Raw genomic sequence first — 18,781 nt, 5'->3', positions numbered from 1 at the left:
TTTGGTGACACACCAAATCTCCTCAAGCTCCTAATGAAATATAGCTGTGGCTTTGAATCAATATGTTGGGCCCAGGTTAGACCTTCAGCGATGTGGCACCCAGGGACTTGAAGCTGCTCACCCTTTCCGCTGCTGGAGTTGATGGAAATGTGAGGAGGATGAAGTAGGAGTGAGTGTGCAATTAATGTATATGGTACCTCATAGTCAGCACAGACCCAATGGACCATGGGCTTCTGTTTACATCCTGGATAGCTCTTGGAAAGGTATGAAGGACAAGTCAAAGTCCCAAGTTTAGATTCTGCCAGTAAAATAAGCCTCTGCAGCCCAGTCCAACAACATTGATTTGAATGATTTTGTCCTACTTGGACTTTAGCAAGGCTCAGAATTCAAGCCGCTTTGCTTTATAAAAGAGGGAACCATGCTTGACTGCACAAATAGAGCATGTTGATATTTTTCCCAGGTGTGAATGATTGACATTTATACATTGCCTCATCATAATTACCATTATGAGTTCTGCAGTTGTTGTTTTAAACATTACAATGACCTGCCAGCTAAAACCAAATTAAGCAAGAGTTCAACTGGTTTTAGTGATATTGAATAATTGATGTCATTTGCTAGGATTATGATTGACTCGGTAAAATCAGGGACTGTGTTTTAAGGATAACAAGCCTTATCATTAAAGTTAATGACTCTTCAGACTCTCTAGTCCATGACGTGTATCACAAAGACCCTATTCCCTGGTTTAGTGGAGGAACTTCTGGTTTAATGGCAATCTGCTGAAACAACACTGAAGGTTCCCATGTAGTGAAGATACTGCAGTTTGAAAATGGAACTTTAAGCTAATAGAAATGGCAAAATATCAACAGCTCAACATTGGAGCAGTGCACATACTGTATGAGTTAAAGCTAAAGTAGTGTCCAAGTGCCAAAATGATTAAAGGATAAATAATTTCCATTCAGCACATAAGTAACTGTTCAAAAATGCATTAACTAGGCCCAGGTGTGCCCTCTGCATTAAAAAGTCAAATCATAACTATTCCTTTCTCTGTAATTGAAAGTTCCTCTGTTATTCCTGCTCTATTCCTTCCATCCAATGACTAGCCACGTTCTTCTCCATGGGATTAACGCGAGCCACCGTCTTCACAAGCTCCCCTTTTGCATATCACACCACCTGTCTGGACGTCCCTTTTCAGGAGAGCAGCTCAGTCAATGGGCCACCTGGCATTGTGGTATTCTGCATGGGAGATCTATTTGAGGATGTGAATTTGGCATTCAGTATTTTAAAGTTGGTGCAGAACCCGGTATAACCCTGGTGTAGATTTGAATGAGGAACCTGAAATTTGGAAGTATTTGGTCCAAAATAGTAGATGTAAGTCAAATTACTCCCTCCACGTATAACACAAGCATAATCGACAGCAGTCACTAAACACTCAAACTTCTCAATTTTAGCAAAATGGATAGTGATGAGAAATCCACGATCCTTTCAAATCCAACATAGTGGCAAGCTATGGAAGGTGGGGACTTAAACTCATTTTGATGGGAATGAGGAACTGTTTCTTTATACTACTGAACAAAAGCCTGTGTCCCATCACATTAACATGCCATGTGAATGTGTTTTCTTGCATTGTAGTCGAAGGCTGAGTTTGATATTCTGTAGTTGGTTCTTTGAGGAGTCACTGTGTAAACTTGAGCGCTGATGTTCCATTCTGTTCAGAATCAGAATCAGGTTTAATATCACTGGCATATGTCATGAAATTTGTTAACTTAATGGCAGCAGTACAATGAAATACATGATAAATAAATATAGAGAACAAACTGAGTTAACGTTAAGTATATGTATGTCTATTCAGTAGTTAAGTTAAAATAAGTACTGCAAAACAACAGAAATAAAAAAGAAGTGAGTAATGGGTTCATTGTCCATTTAGAAATCAGATGGCAGAGGGGAAAAAGCTGTTCCTGAATCGCTGAGTGTGTGCCTTCAGGCTGCTGTACCTCCTTTCCAACAGTAACAACGTGAAGAGGGCATGTCCTGGGAGACGGGGGTCCTTAATGATGGACACCACCTTCCTAGGGCACCACTCCTTGAAGATGTTTTGGATACTACAAAGGCTGGTACCCATGATAGAGTTGACTAGTTTTATAAGTTTCTGCAACTTAATTCGATATTGTGCAGTAGCTCCCTCCCCACCCCCCCATCCCAGACGGTGATGCAGCCAGTCAGGGGAATGACATGACTGGTGAAATAAATACCAGCAATGTGAAATTGAATGGGCACTAGCTGATACTGAGGCCTTTGCCACATTTTCATGCATCCTACCATTCATATTTTTATGTTGAACTTCATAATGAAGGGAGAAAGCCTGTGATTGGTGAAAGTACACTTGCAACTCTCAATGTTGCATCATAAATTTAAATTCACATGCTTAGAAGTGATTTCCCAGCAGCTTATCAGTGAACTTACATATTTTATACGTCTTTGCAGTAAAAATCAATTGGACTGCTGCTACTGGCCTCTTATCCTTCTGCACTTCAGGCCTTCATAAAGGACAATATACAATATCCTTGGTGAACTTTTCAAAAGTAGAAAACCAACAGTGACACTCGTCCATTACTCCCTTTCATCTTATCAATCTGCACATGCAGGCACCCCCCAGTCTCCACCCAGCTAACAGGAGTCACTTGCCACTCGTTTCCAACTCCTCACCTGCAACCTATTTAAACCCAGCTCTCACCCACAGTTCTTGTTCACCCATTAAACCAGCCAGCCTGTACCATTTGCTCCTGCCCATCAGTTACCTTGTTGCCTTGTCATGTAATAATTCATTCTCTCTTGCTTTATGGCCCTTCATGGCTTGTTATTTTGCAGTTTATTATTAAAATGATTGCTCACTGCTAATTTGTCTCCACTGCTCTGTGCTTGGGTCAAGCCTCCTCTACATATCCTGACAAGATGGTTGAACCAGTGATCGCCCCAGCAGAGTTTGCTTGCCTAAAGGAAATCATCCGCTGACGTGAGCACACGATCTAGTAGCAGCCCGAAATCATTCACCGGCAGCTCAACACCCTCAATAAAGCAACCCCGCACCTGGCAACCTCCTCCCTCAGAGCCCCGAACACTTCAACAGATCCCCAACCCGATAACACAACTTCCTGTCCCGGTGCATCTTGCACTTCGAGCTGCAGTCGTCTCTGTATTTGACGCACCAAGCCAAGATTGCCTTTGTCATTTCTCTCTATTCTGGGCAAGATATGACTAGGGCCGCCGCTAAGTGGGACAATAAAACCATCATCTGCAATAAATATGAGGAATTTACTGCTGAGGTGTGCCAGGTTTTCAACCATCTGAGAAGTGGAAGGGAGGCAGCTGATCAGATACTTGGCCTGCATAAAGGCTCACACTCGGTGCTGGAGTACATGGTGGAATTCAGGATCCTCTGGGTGGAGTATGGCTGGAATGCGGAAGAGCTGCTGACCCATTCCCATCATGGGCGCTCTGAGCACTTGAAAAATGAGCTGTCTTCCCAGGGCATGCCCAGCAACCTCGAAAGCCTCACCTTTCTGGCCCTCCGTGTTGACTAATGTCTTATAGAATGGCCCTCCATATCACCAGCCAAAACGCCAGAACCATTTCTGGTTGCAGTTCACTCATCAGCAATGCATCCAGAGCTCATGCAGTTAGGGAGAGCTCCCTTAAACCTCCCCTCCCCAGGAGTGTGAGCATCGGTGGAGAAACAACTTGTACGCTAACTGCAGATCACCTGATCACCCACTGCGTCCAGGAAATGGCACCACTGGTATGTCATTGGACTGTGGGAGGAAACTGGAGCAGACGGAGGCAACCCACACAGTTACATACAAACTCCTCCATCAACTCACCTAACTCTCCTCTTATCTTGGGTTACCCCTGGTTCTTTACTCATGACCCTCACTTTGCCTGGCCACGTGGTTCACTGCTGAGCTGGGGATCGACTTGCCCGACCACCTGCCTTCAGCCTCAGTTGACTTCACTCTGTAAGTCCGTGGGGTTGGGAAAATCCCTCAGCCTCACCAAACCCCCGCAGGAATACTATGACTTAGCCACCTTCTTCAATAAAATTGATGCTACCACGTGCCACCTCACAGACCACACGACCTCATGATCAAGCACCCCCTGGGCACCACCCCTCCCCGAGGTCATCTGTTGTCTCTCTCCCCTCCCGAAACCCAAGCCATGAATGACTACATCACCGATGTGTTATAGCACGGCTTCATTCACCCTTCCCAATCCCTAGCCAGTGGAGGTTTCTTCTTTGTCACAAAGAAAGATGGGGGTCTCCGTCCCTGCACTGACTACCATGGACTCAACAAAATCACTGTTAGGAACAGCTACCCTCTCCCTTGATGGATAGCGCATTCAAAACAATCCCCATTGTTCTCTGCAGAGGAGCCAATGGGGGAGGTCCAATCTGCCGGGGCCCTTGTTGTCCAAGGACCACTCAACCCACCTGAGCTTGCACCTTCAGAACCAAGGATGGTGGGAGACGGTCCAGTCTACGTGGTTCCTTGGTTGATGGGTTCACATTGTCATGGATGTGGTGTGCTGCTCCTGGTTGACTCAGAAAAGTACGGTCTGAAGGTGACATCTTGGGTGCTGTCCAGTTACACGTTGAGTCCATCACTTGAGGTGTTCCACTGGACTCATCTGGATCACCTTGGGCCAGCTGTAGGGCTGGGGTTCTGTCAGGCCTGCACAGGCAGGCTCCTCCCAGTCTCCATCTAGCTAATAGGAGTCACCTGCCACTCGTTTCCAACTCGTCACCTGCAGCCTATTTAAACCCAGCCCACATCCACTGTCCTTGTTCACCCATCAAACCAGTTAGCCTCAAACAGTTGCTCCTAACCTTCAGTTACCTTGTCATATTAAGTATCCATTCTCTCTTGCTTTGTGGTCACTCATGGCCTGTTATTTTGCACTTCATTATTAAAGAGATCACTCACCGCTAAGTCACCCCCTCCCTCGCTCTGCATTTGGGTCAAGCCTCCCCTACATTTCCTGACATATCAGTGCTGTTCACTTTGAGAAAATGTTCACCCTGCCCAGCCAATCCTCCCACATTGTACTTGATGGGGGAGATCAACTCCAGCAAAGTGACCTCTCTGACATTTCATTACACAGGCAAATAGACACTTAGCTAATAGGCCATTGAAGAAAGATTTTCCCATTTGTCATTGAGACATTCTACATAACAGTGTACTCTACTCTTGGAATGACAGCTTTTAACTCTATAAGTGACATTAAATATTTGATCATTATTTCAGATATCTTGTGCATCAAGAGTATTGTGATTTTGATTCATAATTAAAGTGAATTTTCAGGATCCATTCTTCGATTCACAATTTTTCCACTTCCATGAGCTAGCTGTTAATTTCAGCACAGTTAATGCACTCATGTGTTCACTTTAGCAAGGAAATGAGATTTGGATCCAATATCAATATCAAATGTAGCCTGGCCAAGAGAAAGCACATTCCAAGAAAGAATAAAGCTTTGTTACTCCATGATAGTTTGATGATCTGCGTCAGCTATATAGACTCCAAACTGTTCCCAGCCTAAGTACTATGTACCTGTCACATCTAAATTTCACCCCTCTTCAATGTTAACATTATGCAATGTCATGATATTAATGAAGATTTTGTCAATAATATGAATTATGAATTATGAAGAATTCTGAGCTGTAGGAGTCTAGGTTGCAAGTGTTTCAACATAAATAACATCAAACCAGTCTTTCTATAGACTATTTTAAATTACTTCCCAAAATGTGAAAGAACAGCAATTTAACCCACTTTGCTATATATAAAAAAAGCCCCCTAGCACTGTTATGCAAAGTATACTGTTGGATTTTCACTTCAGACTTCCCAATACATCTAGTTCAGACATTTACACAGTGGAGAGCTCGTGTATTTTTTTTTGTTATTTTATGTTTTTTAAAGTTTGTATATTTGTTTTACAAAGACATCTTGAGTTGAATATGCTGGCGGTTAAAATTCCTTAGACAGCTGGTAAACATTTCTAATGTGGACACTGATGAAATGGTGCTGTTTTAACTCTTTGTAGCTTTCATCCACTGTTGGCTTGCTGATTTCAAAAGTTTTCTGCTTGTGAAAGGCACCAGAAGTTCATAAAATATTGGCTTCCAAACAAAACTTTTGATTTAACTTGAAGAAAATTGTACATTTAGGACTGCCTTGTGGCCCCATATGTTTTTATAATATTCTTTTTTCAGACTTCACAGACTCAGCATTGTGCAATGCAACTTGTTTCAAAGTATACCAGGGAAATTTTATACTCAAGGGAATTAAAATCTTGCGGAATTTACAGTTGAGATCTAATAGGAGCATGTAAGACAAAATAAAAACTTTTGAATTTACAAGTATTCTTATACACCATTAGTGCATATAACTGCAGGACCCTTTTTTTTTAAAGATACTTCAAGGATTCATAGCTGCTTTGACCCATAGACTGACAGGATGCAATTGACAAAGTTATTTCTTCAAATGATATCATTCTCCACTGATGTGTATGAATTAGAAGCAAGAGAAGGCCCCCTAAACCTACCCTGTCTTTGAGTAAAATTATGCCTCATCTGACTGCATTCTCATTTCCATCTTTTCCCATTAACCTTTCACTCCCTTATTCATCAACTGTCAATATCACTCTACCTTAAAAATAATCAAAGTTTCTGTTTCCACCACCCTTTGTCGCAAAATTCTCACGCCCCATTGAGTGAAAAAAAAACCACTTTATTTCTCTGTTTTTTCACATTGGTTATTTATCCACCCCTTTGGTGCTGTCTTTCACTATTCCATTATGGTTCTTGGATTTTCTGAGTATCCCCTCCAGAAACAGACTCTCAGGGTTGTATATTGTGACATATATGTACCGATGATAAATTTACTTTAAGCTTCGAAATAGCAGCCACTTATTTTTAAACAGTGGTCCCCTATATCTAGGTCCTCCCACAGGAAGGAATATCCTCCTCAGAACTTGTCAAGACTATTGAGGGTATTGTATTTTCAATCAAGTCACATCTCTCTCCTAAACTCCTGCCAAAATAACCCTAGCCTGTCCATCCTTTTCTTGTAAGATAATGTATCTATATGAGGAATAATCTGGTGACTAATCTTCTCTGAATTGCTTCCAAGCACTAACATTCTTCAATGAATAAGGGTGTTCATTTCTCCAGGTGTAGCCTCGCCAGTGCTCGAGTAACTGAAGCATTTTGCATTACTCCAGCATCTGCAGAATTTCCTGTATTTATGATTTACTCATTGACTGTGTTTGTCTGGTTCTGTTGCTTTCCAGCACTTTCAGACCATGCTGAAAACAAAGTTGAATGTATTGACTCTGCGGAAGGAACCCCTACCTACCGTCATCTTTCATGAACCAGAAGCCATTGAATTGTCTCCCACAGCTCCTATGATGAACAGCCAGTATAACACAGAGCGCAAGGTTAGTCGCAAGTTGCATTCAGGGAATTGCTTGACAGGATGCTTTTGAGGGCAACAATATGCTATTTATTTGTGAGGATATCTCACTGGCTGGGGCAAAAATGTGTATTTATTTCCTAACCTCAGTTAACATTTACTGTCTGGATGTGGTGCCAGTATTCGCCACAAGCAACTTTACTCTTCAGCTTACTAAAGGTAAATGGTTAAGTCTTTAGACATTACCTCAGACTGCTGCATACATAAAATTAGTTGATCCATTGGCTTTTAAGTTCTCTGCAAATTTTTATTCAGGAAGAGAAATGTGATTGAAGACATTCCCACTAAACTCTGTGGCTCCTATTGTTTGAAAAATATTGAAATACAAAATATCAGCATTATTCAGATACTCAAAAAATATCTCCTTTAGTGAAGTCAGACTACCTTTCCTCGGGATCTCAGAAGGGAATCTCATAACAGAATGGTGTAAATCACAAGTTTCGCATGAATCCCTCTATGTAGTAATTAGCAGAGATGTCAAAAATTAGAATATAGTTTTGATGCAAATTGATTGAGTTAATCTTTGACTACTAATATCATTCAATGATAAATAATGATTTGCATTGTTTTTTCTCTAGAAGTGGGTATTCCTGGAATGATAGATATTTAATGTCTTGTCACTAAATGCTCTTAAGATATTGGTACGTTGACTTCCTGGACGACTGCAGCCCCTAGGATGTTTGGATTGACGCCCAGATCTGAACTTTAATTGAGTAACAGCAGAACTAGAAAATAATATTAAAATGATTCTCCTTTCCCCTGCCATTAGGACAAATGGCATAATTGTGTTAGTTGATTATTGTGTTCCCCTTTCACCGAGTCTGTGTGTAACTCTATATCAGTCTTCTTGTCCTGCCAACTTTGATACGATTCAATCACAATCAGGTGTTTTATATTTTGTGCAAATTACCATTGCATTGTTTGTCTTGTGTCTGGTTGGGGAGGAAGTGAAATATAACAAGAAGTGCTTTTTTTCTGCAGTTTGGCTTAAAACTTGTTCCAGACGCAGCTAGCAAGAAATTCTTGCTGAGAGGAGTGTTAGGTACTCATATTGGAAGAAAAAAAGTGCAAGCCCTCTCTCCTCCCCAACATTGAAAAAAATTATTCATACCAAATATAGATATTCATAAAAAGCTATTTTAATCAATTCAGTAAGCTATAAAATATGCAAATTAGGTCAGAATCAAGTTTAATATCACTGGCATATGTCGTGAGATAATTAACAATTTTGATAATTGAGACACTAAAAGGGATGTAAACGCAGTGAGAAATTCATTCTATAGGTTTATCAGCCAGGTATTGCAGTTAAAAATGACCTCCAACAACATCTTTATTGACCTTTTAATTTTGATTCTTAACAATGATGCTGCCAAACCATGTCTCATCAGATTTGTTTTGTAACGTTGCACCAACAAAAAGTTAGTGATTATCCTGGCACTTCCGGATTTTACATGGAAAATGCGCACAAACACTATCGTGGGTGACTTCAGAATTCTGTCGCATGCAATCTGTTGTCACTGTTCAAGTCTGGGAGCATGGAAGAACACATGGAACAACACATGGAACAAATCCTGCATTCCATTACAACTGTACTCAGGTTTTGATTAAATTTCTTTGCAAATAACAACTTGTCCAAAGGAACCTCATGACACATGATAACATTGTTCACCCTAAACTGAGTTCAGGTGGCCTTCACATGACAAAGTAGCTTCCAGTGAGATTGGGTGGGACTGCAACCACAAATCATGGGTTAAGGGTGAAAGGTGAAAGGTTTAAGGGGAACCTGAGGAGAAACATCTTCACTCTGGGGGGAATGAGCTGCCAGCACAAGTGGTATATGCGAGCAGGATTTCAACATTTAAGAGAGATTTGGGTAGGTACGTGGACGGTAAAGGTATCAAAGGCCATGGACTAGTTGGGCTGAAGGGCCTGTTTCTGTGCTGTACTTTTCTATGACTCTATGAGTTTCATTCTTAGAAAACTGTCCAATCACAATTTTCAAAAGCACAGATCCCCTTTTCCCCTTGTTATAAGTGGAGATGTATTCCTACAGAATATTTTTCTCTCAGATTAAGCTATTATGTTAGCAATGAAAAATGCCCCACTACATTACCTACATTACTTAATAGCTGAGGACTACATCAGACTTGGGCATGGTCAGGGGCTGTAAGAAAGAACCTACAACTTTTGGCAATGTTTATCTTTAGTGACTTCGTAACTGTGGAGCCACAAGATTTGGATGTGACATCACCACGTCAACATTGTCAGTAGTCAGAGCCAAGCCCTTTCTTTTTCACTCCCTCCCCAGTTCAAGGATATTTGAACAGATATCAGAGTGCAGCACTGCCATGCTCTACTTCTGTAACGCACTTTCTCTGACGCACAAGAAACGTGGATGACAAAAGGATTTAGGAAGTGGGGATATCAGGGAAAGGGAGGATCAGAATTTATGGGAAAAGGAGTTCAGTATTAATGGGTTAAAGCATAACTGCTTATTCAGACTTCAGATTCATTTATTAATCAGATGTACATCACAAATACAGTGAAAACCACAACCTAACAATGGAACACACACGAAATGCTGGAGGAAGTCAGGGAGCATCTGTGGAAATGAACAGTCAACATTTCAGGCCGAGGCCGAGACAGGAAAGGAAGGGGGAAGATGCCAGAATAAAAAGGTAAGGGGAGGGCAAGGAGGACAAGTTAGAAGGGTGATAGGAGAAGCCAGGTAGGTAGGGAGGGTAAAGGATTGGAGGGGAGAGTGGATCATGGGAGAAAGGGAAGGAGGATGGGACCCAGGGAGAGGTGATAGGCAGGTGAGAAAAGGTCAGGGGCCAGAGAGGGGAATAGAAAAAGAGGGGGTGGGGGGTATTTTTTTTACCAGGAGGAGAATTCGACGTTCATGCCATCAGGTTGGAGGCTACCATGATGGAATAAGTCATTGCTCCTTGACCCTGACGGTGGCCTTATCGTGGCACAAGAGGAGGTCGTGAACCAACATGTCTGAACAGGAATGGGAATCAGAATTTAAATTTGGCCACCGCAAACATCCGCTTTTGATAGATGGATCTCGACGAAGGGGTCACCCAATGACATGATGGAAGCAACCCGCAAGTTTGTGAGCAACACATTACGGCGCCAACATAGCATACTTAAAATGCTTGGCCAAACAACTTAGAACACAACAAGCAACAAAACTACAGTAGCAAAACAAGCCCCATTCCTCTCTATCACTCACACACACACATACACAAGAGGAAGAAATGCTGGGAGATTATGTTAGGGAGCTGGCCATGGCAACATCGGAGAAAATGCTTCACAGGTGAAGAACACAGCAGCACTGCCTTCTGACACATCTGTTCATGTGTTCCTCAGTCTATTGAGTGTTTGGCATCACATCCAAATCTTATTGGCCCACAGGAGTGAGTGACTAAAAATAAAAATTAACAAAACTCATTTTTTCTTATACGTTCTTGTTTATTTCTTTATTTTTCCCCCAAATAAATTCTGTAAGCAAGAATCTAATCTCAAATTTTTGTGAGGTGATTCTGAGTTAAGAAAAGGCAGATTTCCAAAATCCAAATGGCCATAACACAGGGTTTCCTTTGAACCACTGCTTATAATGTTACAAATTATATCATGTTGCCCTTACACAAAGGTTAGTGGTGTTGTAGATAGTGTAGAGGCTTGTCGAAGATCGCAGAGAGACATTGATAGGATGCAGAAGTGGGCTGCGAAGTGACAGATGGAGTTCAACCCGGAGAAGTGTGAGGTGGTACGCTTTGGAAGGACAAACTCCAAGGCAGAGTACAAAGTAATGGCAGGGTACTTGGTAGTGTGGAGGAGCAGAGGGATCTGGGGGTACATGTTCACAGATCCCTGGAAGTTGCCTCACAGGTAGATAGGGTAGTTAAGAAAGCTTATGGGGTGTTAGCTTTCATAAGTCGAGGGATAGAGTTTAAGAGTCGCGATGTAATGATGCAGCTCTATAAAACTCTGGTTAGGCCACCCTTGGAGTACTGTGTCCAGTTCTGGTCACCTCACTATAGGAAGGATGTGGAAGCATTGGAAAGGGTACAGAGGAGATTTACCAGGATGCTGCCTGGTTTAGAGAGTATGCATTATGATCAGAGATTAAGGGAGCTAGGGCTTTACTCTTTGGAGAGAAGGAGGATGAGAGGAGACATGATAGAGGTGTACAAGATATTAAGAGGAATAGATAGAGTGGATAGCCAGCGCCTCTTCCCCAGGGCACCGCTGCTCAATACAAGAGGACATGGCTTTAAAGTAAGGGGTGGGAAGTTCAAGGGGGATATTAAAGGAAGGTTTTTTACTCAGAGAGTGGTTGGTGCATGGAATGCACTGCCTGAGTCAGTGGTGGAGGCAGATACACTAGTGAAGTTTAAGAGACTGCTAGACAGGTATATGGAGGAATTAAAGGTGGGGACTGGTATATGGGAGGCAGGGTTTGAGGGTCGGCACAACATTGTGGGCCGAAGGGCCTCTGCTGTACTGTTCTATGTTCTGTGTTTCCAAAGAATCTACTTCCTTTGGTGAGGGATTCTACCTTAAGAGTCTTAAAGTTATAGCTTGACATATAAAATCAAGAAGTAAATGCAAAAATCTGGAGCAACAAGCTATCTGTTGGAGGAACTCACAGGCCAAGGAGCATCTGTGAGGATGTTTTGAAATGTCAACTATTCCTTCCCCCTGACATATACACCTTGACCCACTCAGTTCCTCCATTAAATTTTTTGTTGCTTTAAAATGAAAAATAGTTTTTATAATGCAAACAGCTGTGGAAATCTGGAACTCTTTCCCTAAAATGATGCAAATTCCATCAGTTACAACCTCTGTGATTGAAACCAATGAACTTCTGTCAGGAAGGTGTGTGAATCAATAATTCAAAGATTCAAAGTGCATTAATTATCAACAACATGTATAGATTATACAACCTTGAGATTTGTTTGCTTAACAGGTAGTCACAAAGCAAAGGAATCTGAAAGAACCAAATTTTTAAAAAATAAGACCAACCTCCAGTGCTCACAGAGAAAGAGAGAGGGAAAAAAAATAAAACTATTCATGGAAGCGATAGAAGAAAGAATCAACAACAGCATTCCAACCCAAGTTGAGTCCTTCGATCCAAATCCCTGGAGCAGCCCAGAGTAGGCCCAAAGCCTCGGTATTCAGTTCATTATATTGCCACAAGTTCGCAAACATGGAGCACAGCAGCCGGGGGCAATCTCACAGCCTTAGCATCGCAGAGAGAGGAACCCCCAGACAACAAAACATCAGTTATCTGCCCCCAGCAAGGGCAGATAACTGATGCTGAGGCATGAAACAGAATGACAGAACCAGTTTTAGAGGTTGAATGGCTTAACCCTGACCTTATCTCCCTCTGTGTTCTTGTACATAATACTTTAACTGCCTTGTTTGGATAGGGTGGTATTCCATGGTTCATAAAGTTCATGCAAATATTTTTTAACATTGAGCCATTGGGGTGGTTTCTTCTCCAAATCAGATGAGATACAGTCAATAAAATTTTACTAATGCTGTCCTATAGATTCAGGGGTGGTGCCTGAGGACTGGAAGACGGGCGATGTTACACGATTGTTCACATCAGGTGTAGGCATACTGTAAATGCAGTAACTGCAGACCGGTTGGTTTAACCTTGGTGGTGGTGATAGTTCTGGAAATCATAATCAGAAGCACGATTAGACACGTGTGGACTGATTAGGAAAAAGAGCCACAATAGGTCTATTTTAAAGACAAATCATATTTGACTCACATTATGGTTTCTTGATGAAGTAACAGAAGATTTCAATGAGGGAAATGTGGTTAGTGTGGTATAAATGAACCTTCAAAAGATATTTGATAAGATACCACATAATTGGCTTGTCATCAAGACTGAAGGCCATGGGAAAAAATGGGCTGTATGAGCATGGTTAGAAAACTGGCTGTGTAACAGAAAACAGACTATAGTGAGAGGCCATTTATCAAACTGGAGGGAAGTGTGCAATGAAATTATCCAGGGATTGTTGGAGACCCTGCTGCTTTACTTAAGATATATAAGAATGATTCAGACTTGCGGTGTCAAAGGTTCAGTTTTTAAACTTGTACAGGATGCAAAACTTGACACGTGGAGAACTGTGAGGAGGCTACTAGGAGGCTCAACAATACAAACAGGTTGGGGGAATGGGTAGAGAGGTGACTGAGGAAATTTAGTGTGGAGGAATGTAACAGTTTGATGACAAAAAAAGAAAGAGGGAACACAAACTATGGACAGAATTCTGAACGGAGTACACAAATATAGAGATCAAGTTGTATACCTGCACTATGTGTTCTAAAGTGGCAGTGAGGATATTAAAAACATGCAGAATCCTGGGCTTTATGGAGAACAAGAGCGAGGAAGTCTACATGCCCCTTCGTAAAATACAATTTAAGGATCATTGTCAAAAACATAAACACAAGAAATTCTACAGATGCGAGAAGTCTTGAGCAACATACACAAAATGCTGAAGGAACTCATCAAGTCAGGCAGCATCTATAGAGGGAAATAAACAGTTGATGTTTTGGGCTGAGACCATAAATCAATATTTTACTATTAAAAGACACAGTATTGTAACTGGCCCTTCTGGCTGGCCCAACGAGCCGACATATACCAATGTGACCAATTTACCTACTAACCTGTATGTCTTTCGAATGTGAGAGTAACCCAAAGGAGACTTGGAGAGAGCAGACAGTGGAGGAACTGAACCCAGTCATTAGCGCTGTAGTAACAGTACGTTAACCACCCCGCTACAGTGCTGCCTCAATCAGGACTGAGAAGCTGGGGCTGGGGGGGGTGGGGGGCAGAAGCCAGAAAAGTAGATTGGGGGAAGGCAAGAGTACAAGCTAGCAGATGATAGGTTAAAAACAGGTGAGGTGGAAGGTGATTGGTTGGGGGAGGAGGGACTGAAGTAAGAAGCTGGGAGGCAATAGGTGGAAGAGATAAAAGGCTGAAGAAGAAGGAACCTGATAGGAGAGGGTGGTGGACCTTGGAAGAAAGGGAAGGAGGAGGGCACCAGAGAGAGATGAGGAGAAGGGGTGAGAGGGGAACCAGAATGGAGAATAGAAAGAGTGACAAGGGAGAGAGGGGAAAGAAATTACCAGATGTTGTCCAGCTCGAAACATTATACTTTAGGGGAGAAGACAGGATAAACGCTGAAAGAATTTTTCCAAGTTTGAGATTCTAGAACTAGGGATATCAGTATCCTGATCAATAATAAATTGAATTTGTTAGCATTGTGTTAATATTGCTAATCCATTTGTACTGACTGAGTTAGCCACTTTCCTGCCAGTACATCTATCAGCCAGTACCATCTATGTTGATAACAAAGCCTCCAACAGCAGTACTGACAGCACTAACACTGATGAGGTACCCACTGAATTAGTTCCTCAGCAGCTAGAGGTCATTTGTGGACATCTCAGTTACGTCTCTTAGAAGGTCCCTTTGAAATAGTGAGAAATCCAGATGACATTGACAACTATTCCACTGAAGTAGGAGAGCTGAGCTTTCGGTAAGTATGTGGGAAGGTGGGCCTTGTGCGAACAGCAATACCATCAGAATCAAAATCAGGTTTAATATCACAGGCATATGTCGTGAAGATTTTTGCTGTGCAGCAGCAGTACATTGCATACAAAGCAATAAAAACTATAAATTATAGTAAGAAGTATATATTCATATTTAAGAAGTTAAATTAAATAAATAGGACCAATAGACTTTTTAAACACCTTAAAACAATGTAGCTTAATGTATTGTCCATGGCTGTAGCTGTGGATTTCAACTGTAGCAATCATAAACAGGAATATTTGATAATTTCCATCGGAGCTACTCGCAAGAGTTGCCTTCCTAATGGCTCCACCGGAATTGTATGTGCAACCTACTCTGGGAAACACCTGTGGAACAAAGGTGCAAGTGCAGAAGTTTAATTTCATTACTGGCCTGATTTCACCTGGGGTTACAGGCAACAAACCAATTTCAAGGCAAATCTGCATTTAATTCCAAGCGGTGTACCTGTGATTTTCTAATATGCTACCATTACTAGAATGGCCCTGGGGAGTTTTAAACGTTTCACATATGGAGGGAATATACGTAAATTCAAATCTAAATCTGGTACGTGAGGGAATTATAGCACAATATATGCACTTCTGTATCAGCAGAATGATGAGAATGTGAAATTCACTGCGCATAGAGCAGTTAAAGGCATCAGCTCAGCAGAAGTCTTTTTAAAGGGATCAAAGACAAGTCATTAGAGATGCTGGAAATTTGAAATAAAGACAGGTAATGTTGGAATTATCAACATGACCGGCAGCATCTGCAGGGGAAATAAAGTTAATGTTTCATGTTGTTCTACACCAACACTTCTTCCCCACACCTCACTAGTTCCATCGGAACCTGTTTAGGATCTTACATCTGGTTTTGATGAACCTGATTTAAGAAGAAAGTCAGGTAAATGAAAGAAAAAGGAATAAGAAGGACTTGGTGATAGAGTGAGATGAAGATGATTGGATTGGGACCCTTTAGATTGCAATGAACAACTCAACAGTTCTGGAGGTTTAAATCCATAGATGTTCCTTCAAATGGCATTGTCCATTTAAACAGTAACATCTCCAGGTATGCTAAGAAGTTCATTAAACAGTAAGTCTGTTCACTGGGATGATTCTCTGTGGATTCCATTCCTGAGAATACTATACTCTGAGAAACTATAAGCAACATGAAACGTGCATGTTAGCTTGTGAATGTGTGCAGGCGTGTGCACATGTATGTGTGCATTGGTAGGAATGGAGTGCTGCAAAATGGCAACTATGGTCAGCCACAGTTTAAATAGAGGTTGCACAAAAGGACTCGCCACAATCATCCAGAACTCTGGACACTTCAGATTAATTTGCCTCTGAGAATACAGGCAACATTCAATGAACCATTTTCAGTGGGTAACAGCTGCTTCTACTTTGCTCAGGAGCAGATTTGTTGAATGGTTCTCCCAGGTGGCCAGTCAGATCCTTTGCTCCTGAGGCAACCGCTACCTTCCAGAGGTTTGCCCCACTGCAAATCATCTCAGCAATTTATCTCCATGGAGACCGCATCCCCAGCTGCACCACTGCCCTCCTCTCAGCTATTTGCAAACTCCTGATACATTGAACATTTAGACTGTTCTCTTTTCTTCTCCTCCTAACTGATGACACAAGGCAACCAGGTAGCCCAGTGCGCCAAGGTGAGGCTGCAAAATCTGAGCTAATCCCACACCAAGCTCCCCTGCAGCCAAACAATGCAGAACGAGTAGGAATCTGGGAACATCCCATTTCCTTCAATGCCTTTTTCATGCTGCTGTGCTAGATCATTTTAAATCTCTATTGTCTCTAAAAGGGAAATGTGGCATGAATGGCCCTACACGAAAATGAAAGGAGACACGCGATTGAAAACGGGAAAAAAGGGCATATTGCAGAGATTGCGTGCCTGGAATAAAAAAATCAATAAAGTACTGGAAGCATTCAGACTCCATCTGTAGGGATGCAAATATAGTTAACATTTCAGGTCAATATGCTTGCATCTGAACTGCAGAAGAAATAGAGATAAAATAATTTTTAACAGGAAGGGAGCATGACCTGTTCTTCCCACCCCACATTATCTGATTGGTTATTTTAACTTTTACTGGTTTGGATGACTTAACCCTCTATTTTTCTCTCCAGAGTTGTTGACTGACTGGATAAGTATATCCAGTATGTTCTGTTTGATTGCAAACAAGCTAAAATCCCTACTCTAATCTTACTTTTATTCTTACTAACTTACTCTCTACTCTAATGTTACGTTTATTCTTACTTCCACTCGTGCAGTTTGTCTACTAAGTGATGTATGATGTGATAAAGCAAACCAGCAAGCTAGTGGCTTAATTGATACCACATTAAAATAAAACAAACATACAGTGAGTCATTGCCATCCGCTCTGGAGACAAGTTCACTAGTCCCAATTGCATTCTCATTTACGGTTATGCAACTTAACATTTTATTCAGCTAAATATACTATAACATAAAGGTAGAAAATTGGTTTTTGGAAGGATTGTCCTAAAACTTGTTGGCATCAAAGGAGCTCCTAGGGTAATTGGTATATGTCTGTTTTCAGCAGTATTTGTACCTTGTCCAACTTTTCTTTTGCTCCAAATCATTCAAGGTTTCCAAAGGAAAAGAAAATTGGATGAATGACAAGTATCTATGCTAGCCATGTCAACATCCAAAATTTGCAAGGATAGATAATAAGTAACTGCTGGCCTGGAGGTTTTAGGTCATCATTTTTTTTTTCGCTGATCCACACCTCAGCAACTACCTGTTGACACAATTAGGGTTGGCTATTTGCCAACTATATAATGATTTATCAAAGCATAATTCCTACGATGTGCACTGATGCTTAATATATGTTTCATGGTTCTCAACACACCCTTTAGATCCTCCTTTACCAAAACAATTTGGCTTCTCATTCAAAAGTCCCATGCCCACTTTGTCGGTATCATCAACCATTGCCTTTCAGGGTGTATCTAAATCCAATTAAACAACAAAGAAATCAGCAAATTTATCATCATTATAATTAGTTTCTAAGTGATATGGAAAAGTGAGATTCAGTCTGTATGTGAAATCATGGTGCATAATTATAGAATTTAATTAATACTAATCAACATGAGTGTGAAACATTTAATCCTTTGCAGCCCTACACTCTCTATAGACCTCTGAACAAAGCTCACTACGAGTTTGCTTGGGTTTTTTTCAAATTTCTTGGTGATCTTAAGGTTCCTGGAAAGTTTTTTGGGGGGTTTTAGATTTAGATTTTTATATATAAAATAAAAATAAATATCAATGTACTGTGGTTTAATTTTAGAAACAAAAAAGAACAGATACTTGAGAACAATATACAGTATATTTAATCCAGAGTAACACACACAAAATGCTGGAGATACTCAGCAGGTCGGGCAGCATCTATGGAAATGAATAAACAGTCGACGTTTCGGTCCAAGACTCTTCTTCAGAACTGAGAAGGAAGGGGAAGATGCCAAAATAAAAAGGTGGGGGGAGTGGAATGAGGCTAGCTATAAGGTGATAGGTGATGCCAGGTGGGTAGGAACAGTAAAGCCGCTGGACAGAAAGGAATTTGATAGGAAAGGAGAGTGGACCATAGGAGAAAGGGACTCAGGGGGAGGTGATAGGCAGGAGAAGGGTAGAGGTAAGAGGCTATG

General features: G+C 41.4%; 1 protein-coding gene across 1 annotated transcript in view; it reads left to right on the top strand.

Annotated features, from left to right (window-relative positions):
- pid1 (phosphotyrosine interaction domain containing 1) overlaps positions 1 to 18,781 on the top strand; it is a 145,789-nt gene that overhangs the window by 52,403 nt on the left and 74,605 nt on the right. Inside the window, exon 2 of the mRNA XM_072255046.1 lies at positions 7,339 to 7,485. Within this exon, the coding sequence (XP_072111147.1) occupies positions 7,339 to 7,485 (147 nt within the window). The remainder of the gene's footprint in view (positions 1 to 7,338; positions 7,486 to 18,781) is intronic.

The sequence above is a fragment of the Mobula birostris genome, chromosome 4, assembly GCF_030028105.1.
Source record: "Mobula birostris isolate sMobBir1 chromosome 4, sMobBir1.hap1, whole genome shotgun sequence".
NCBI lineage: Eukaryota > Metazoa > Chordata > Chondrichthyes > Myliobatiformes > Myliobatidae > Mobula > Mobula birostris.
This window is presented reverse-complemented; position numbering and strand designations above follow the sequence as displayed.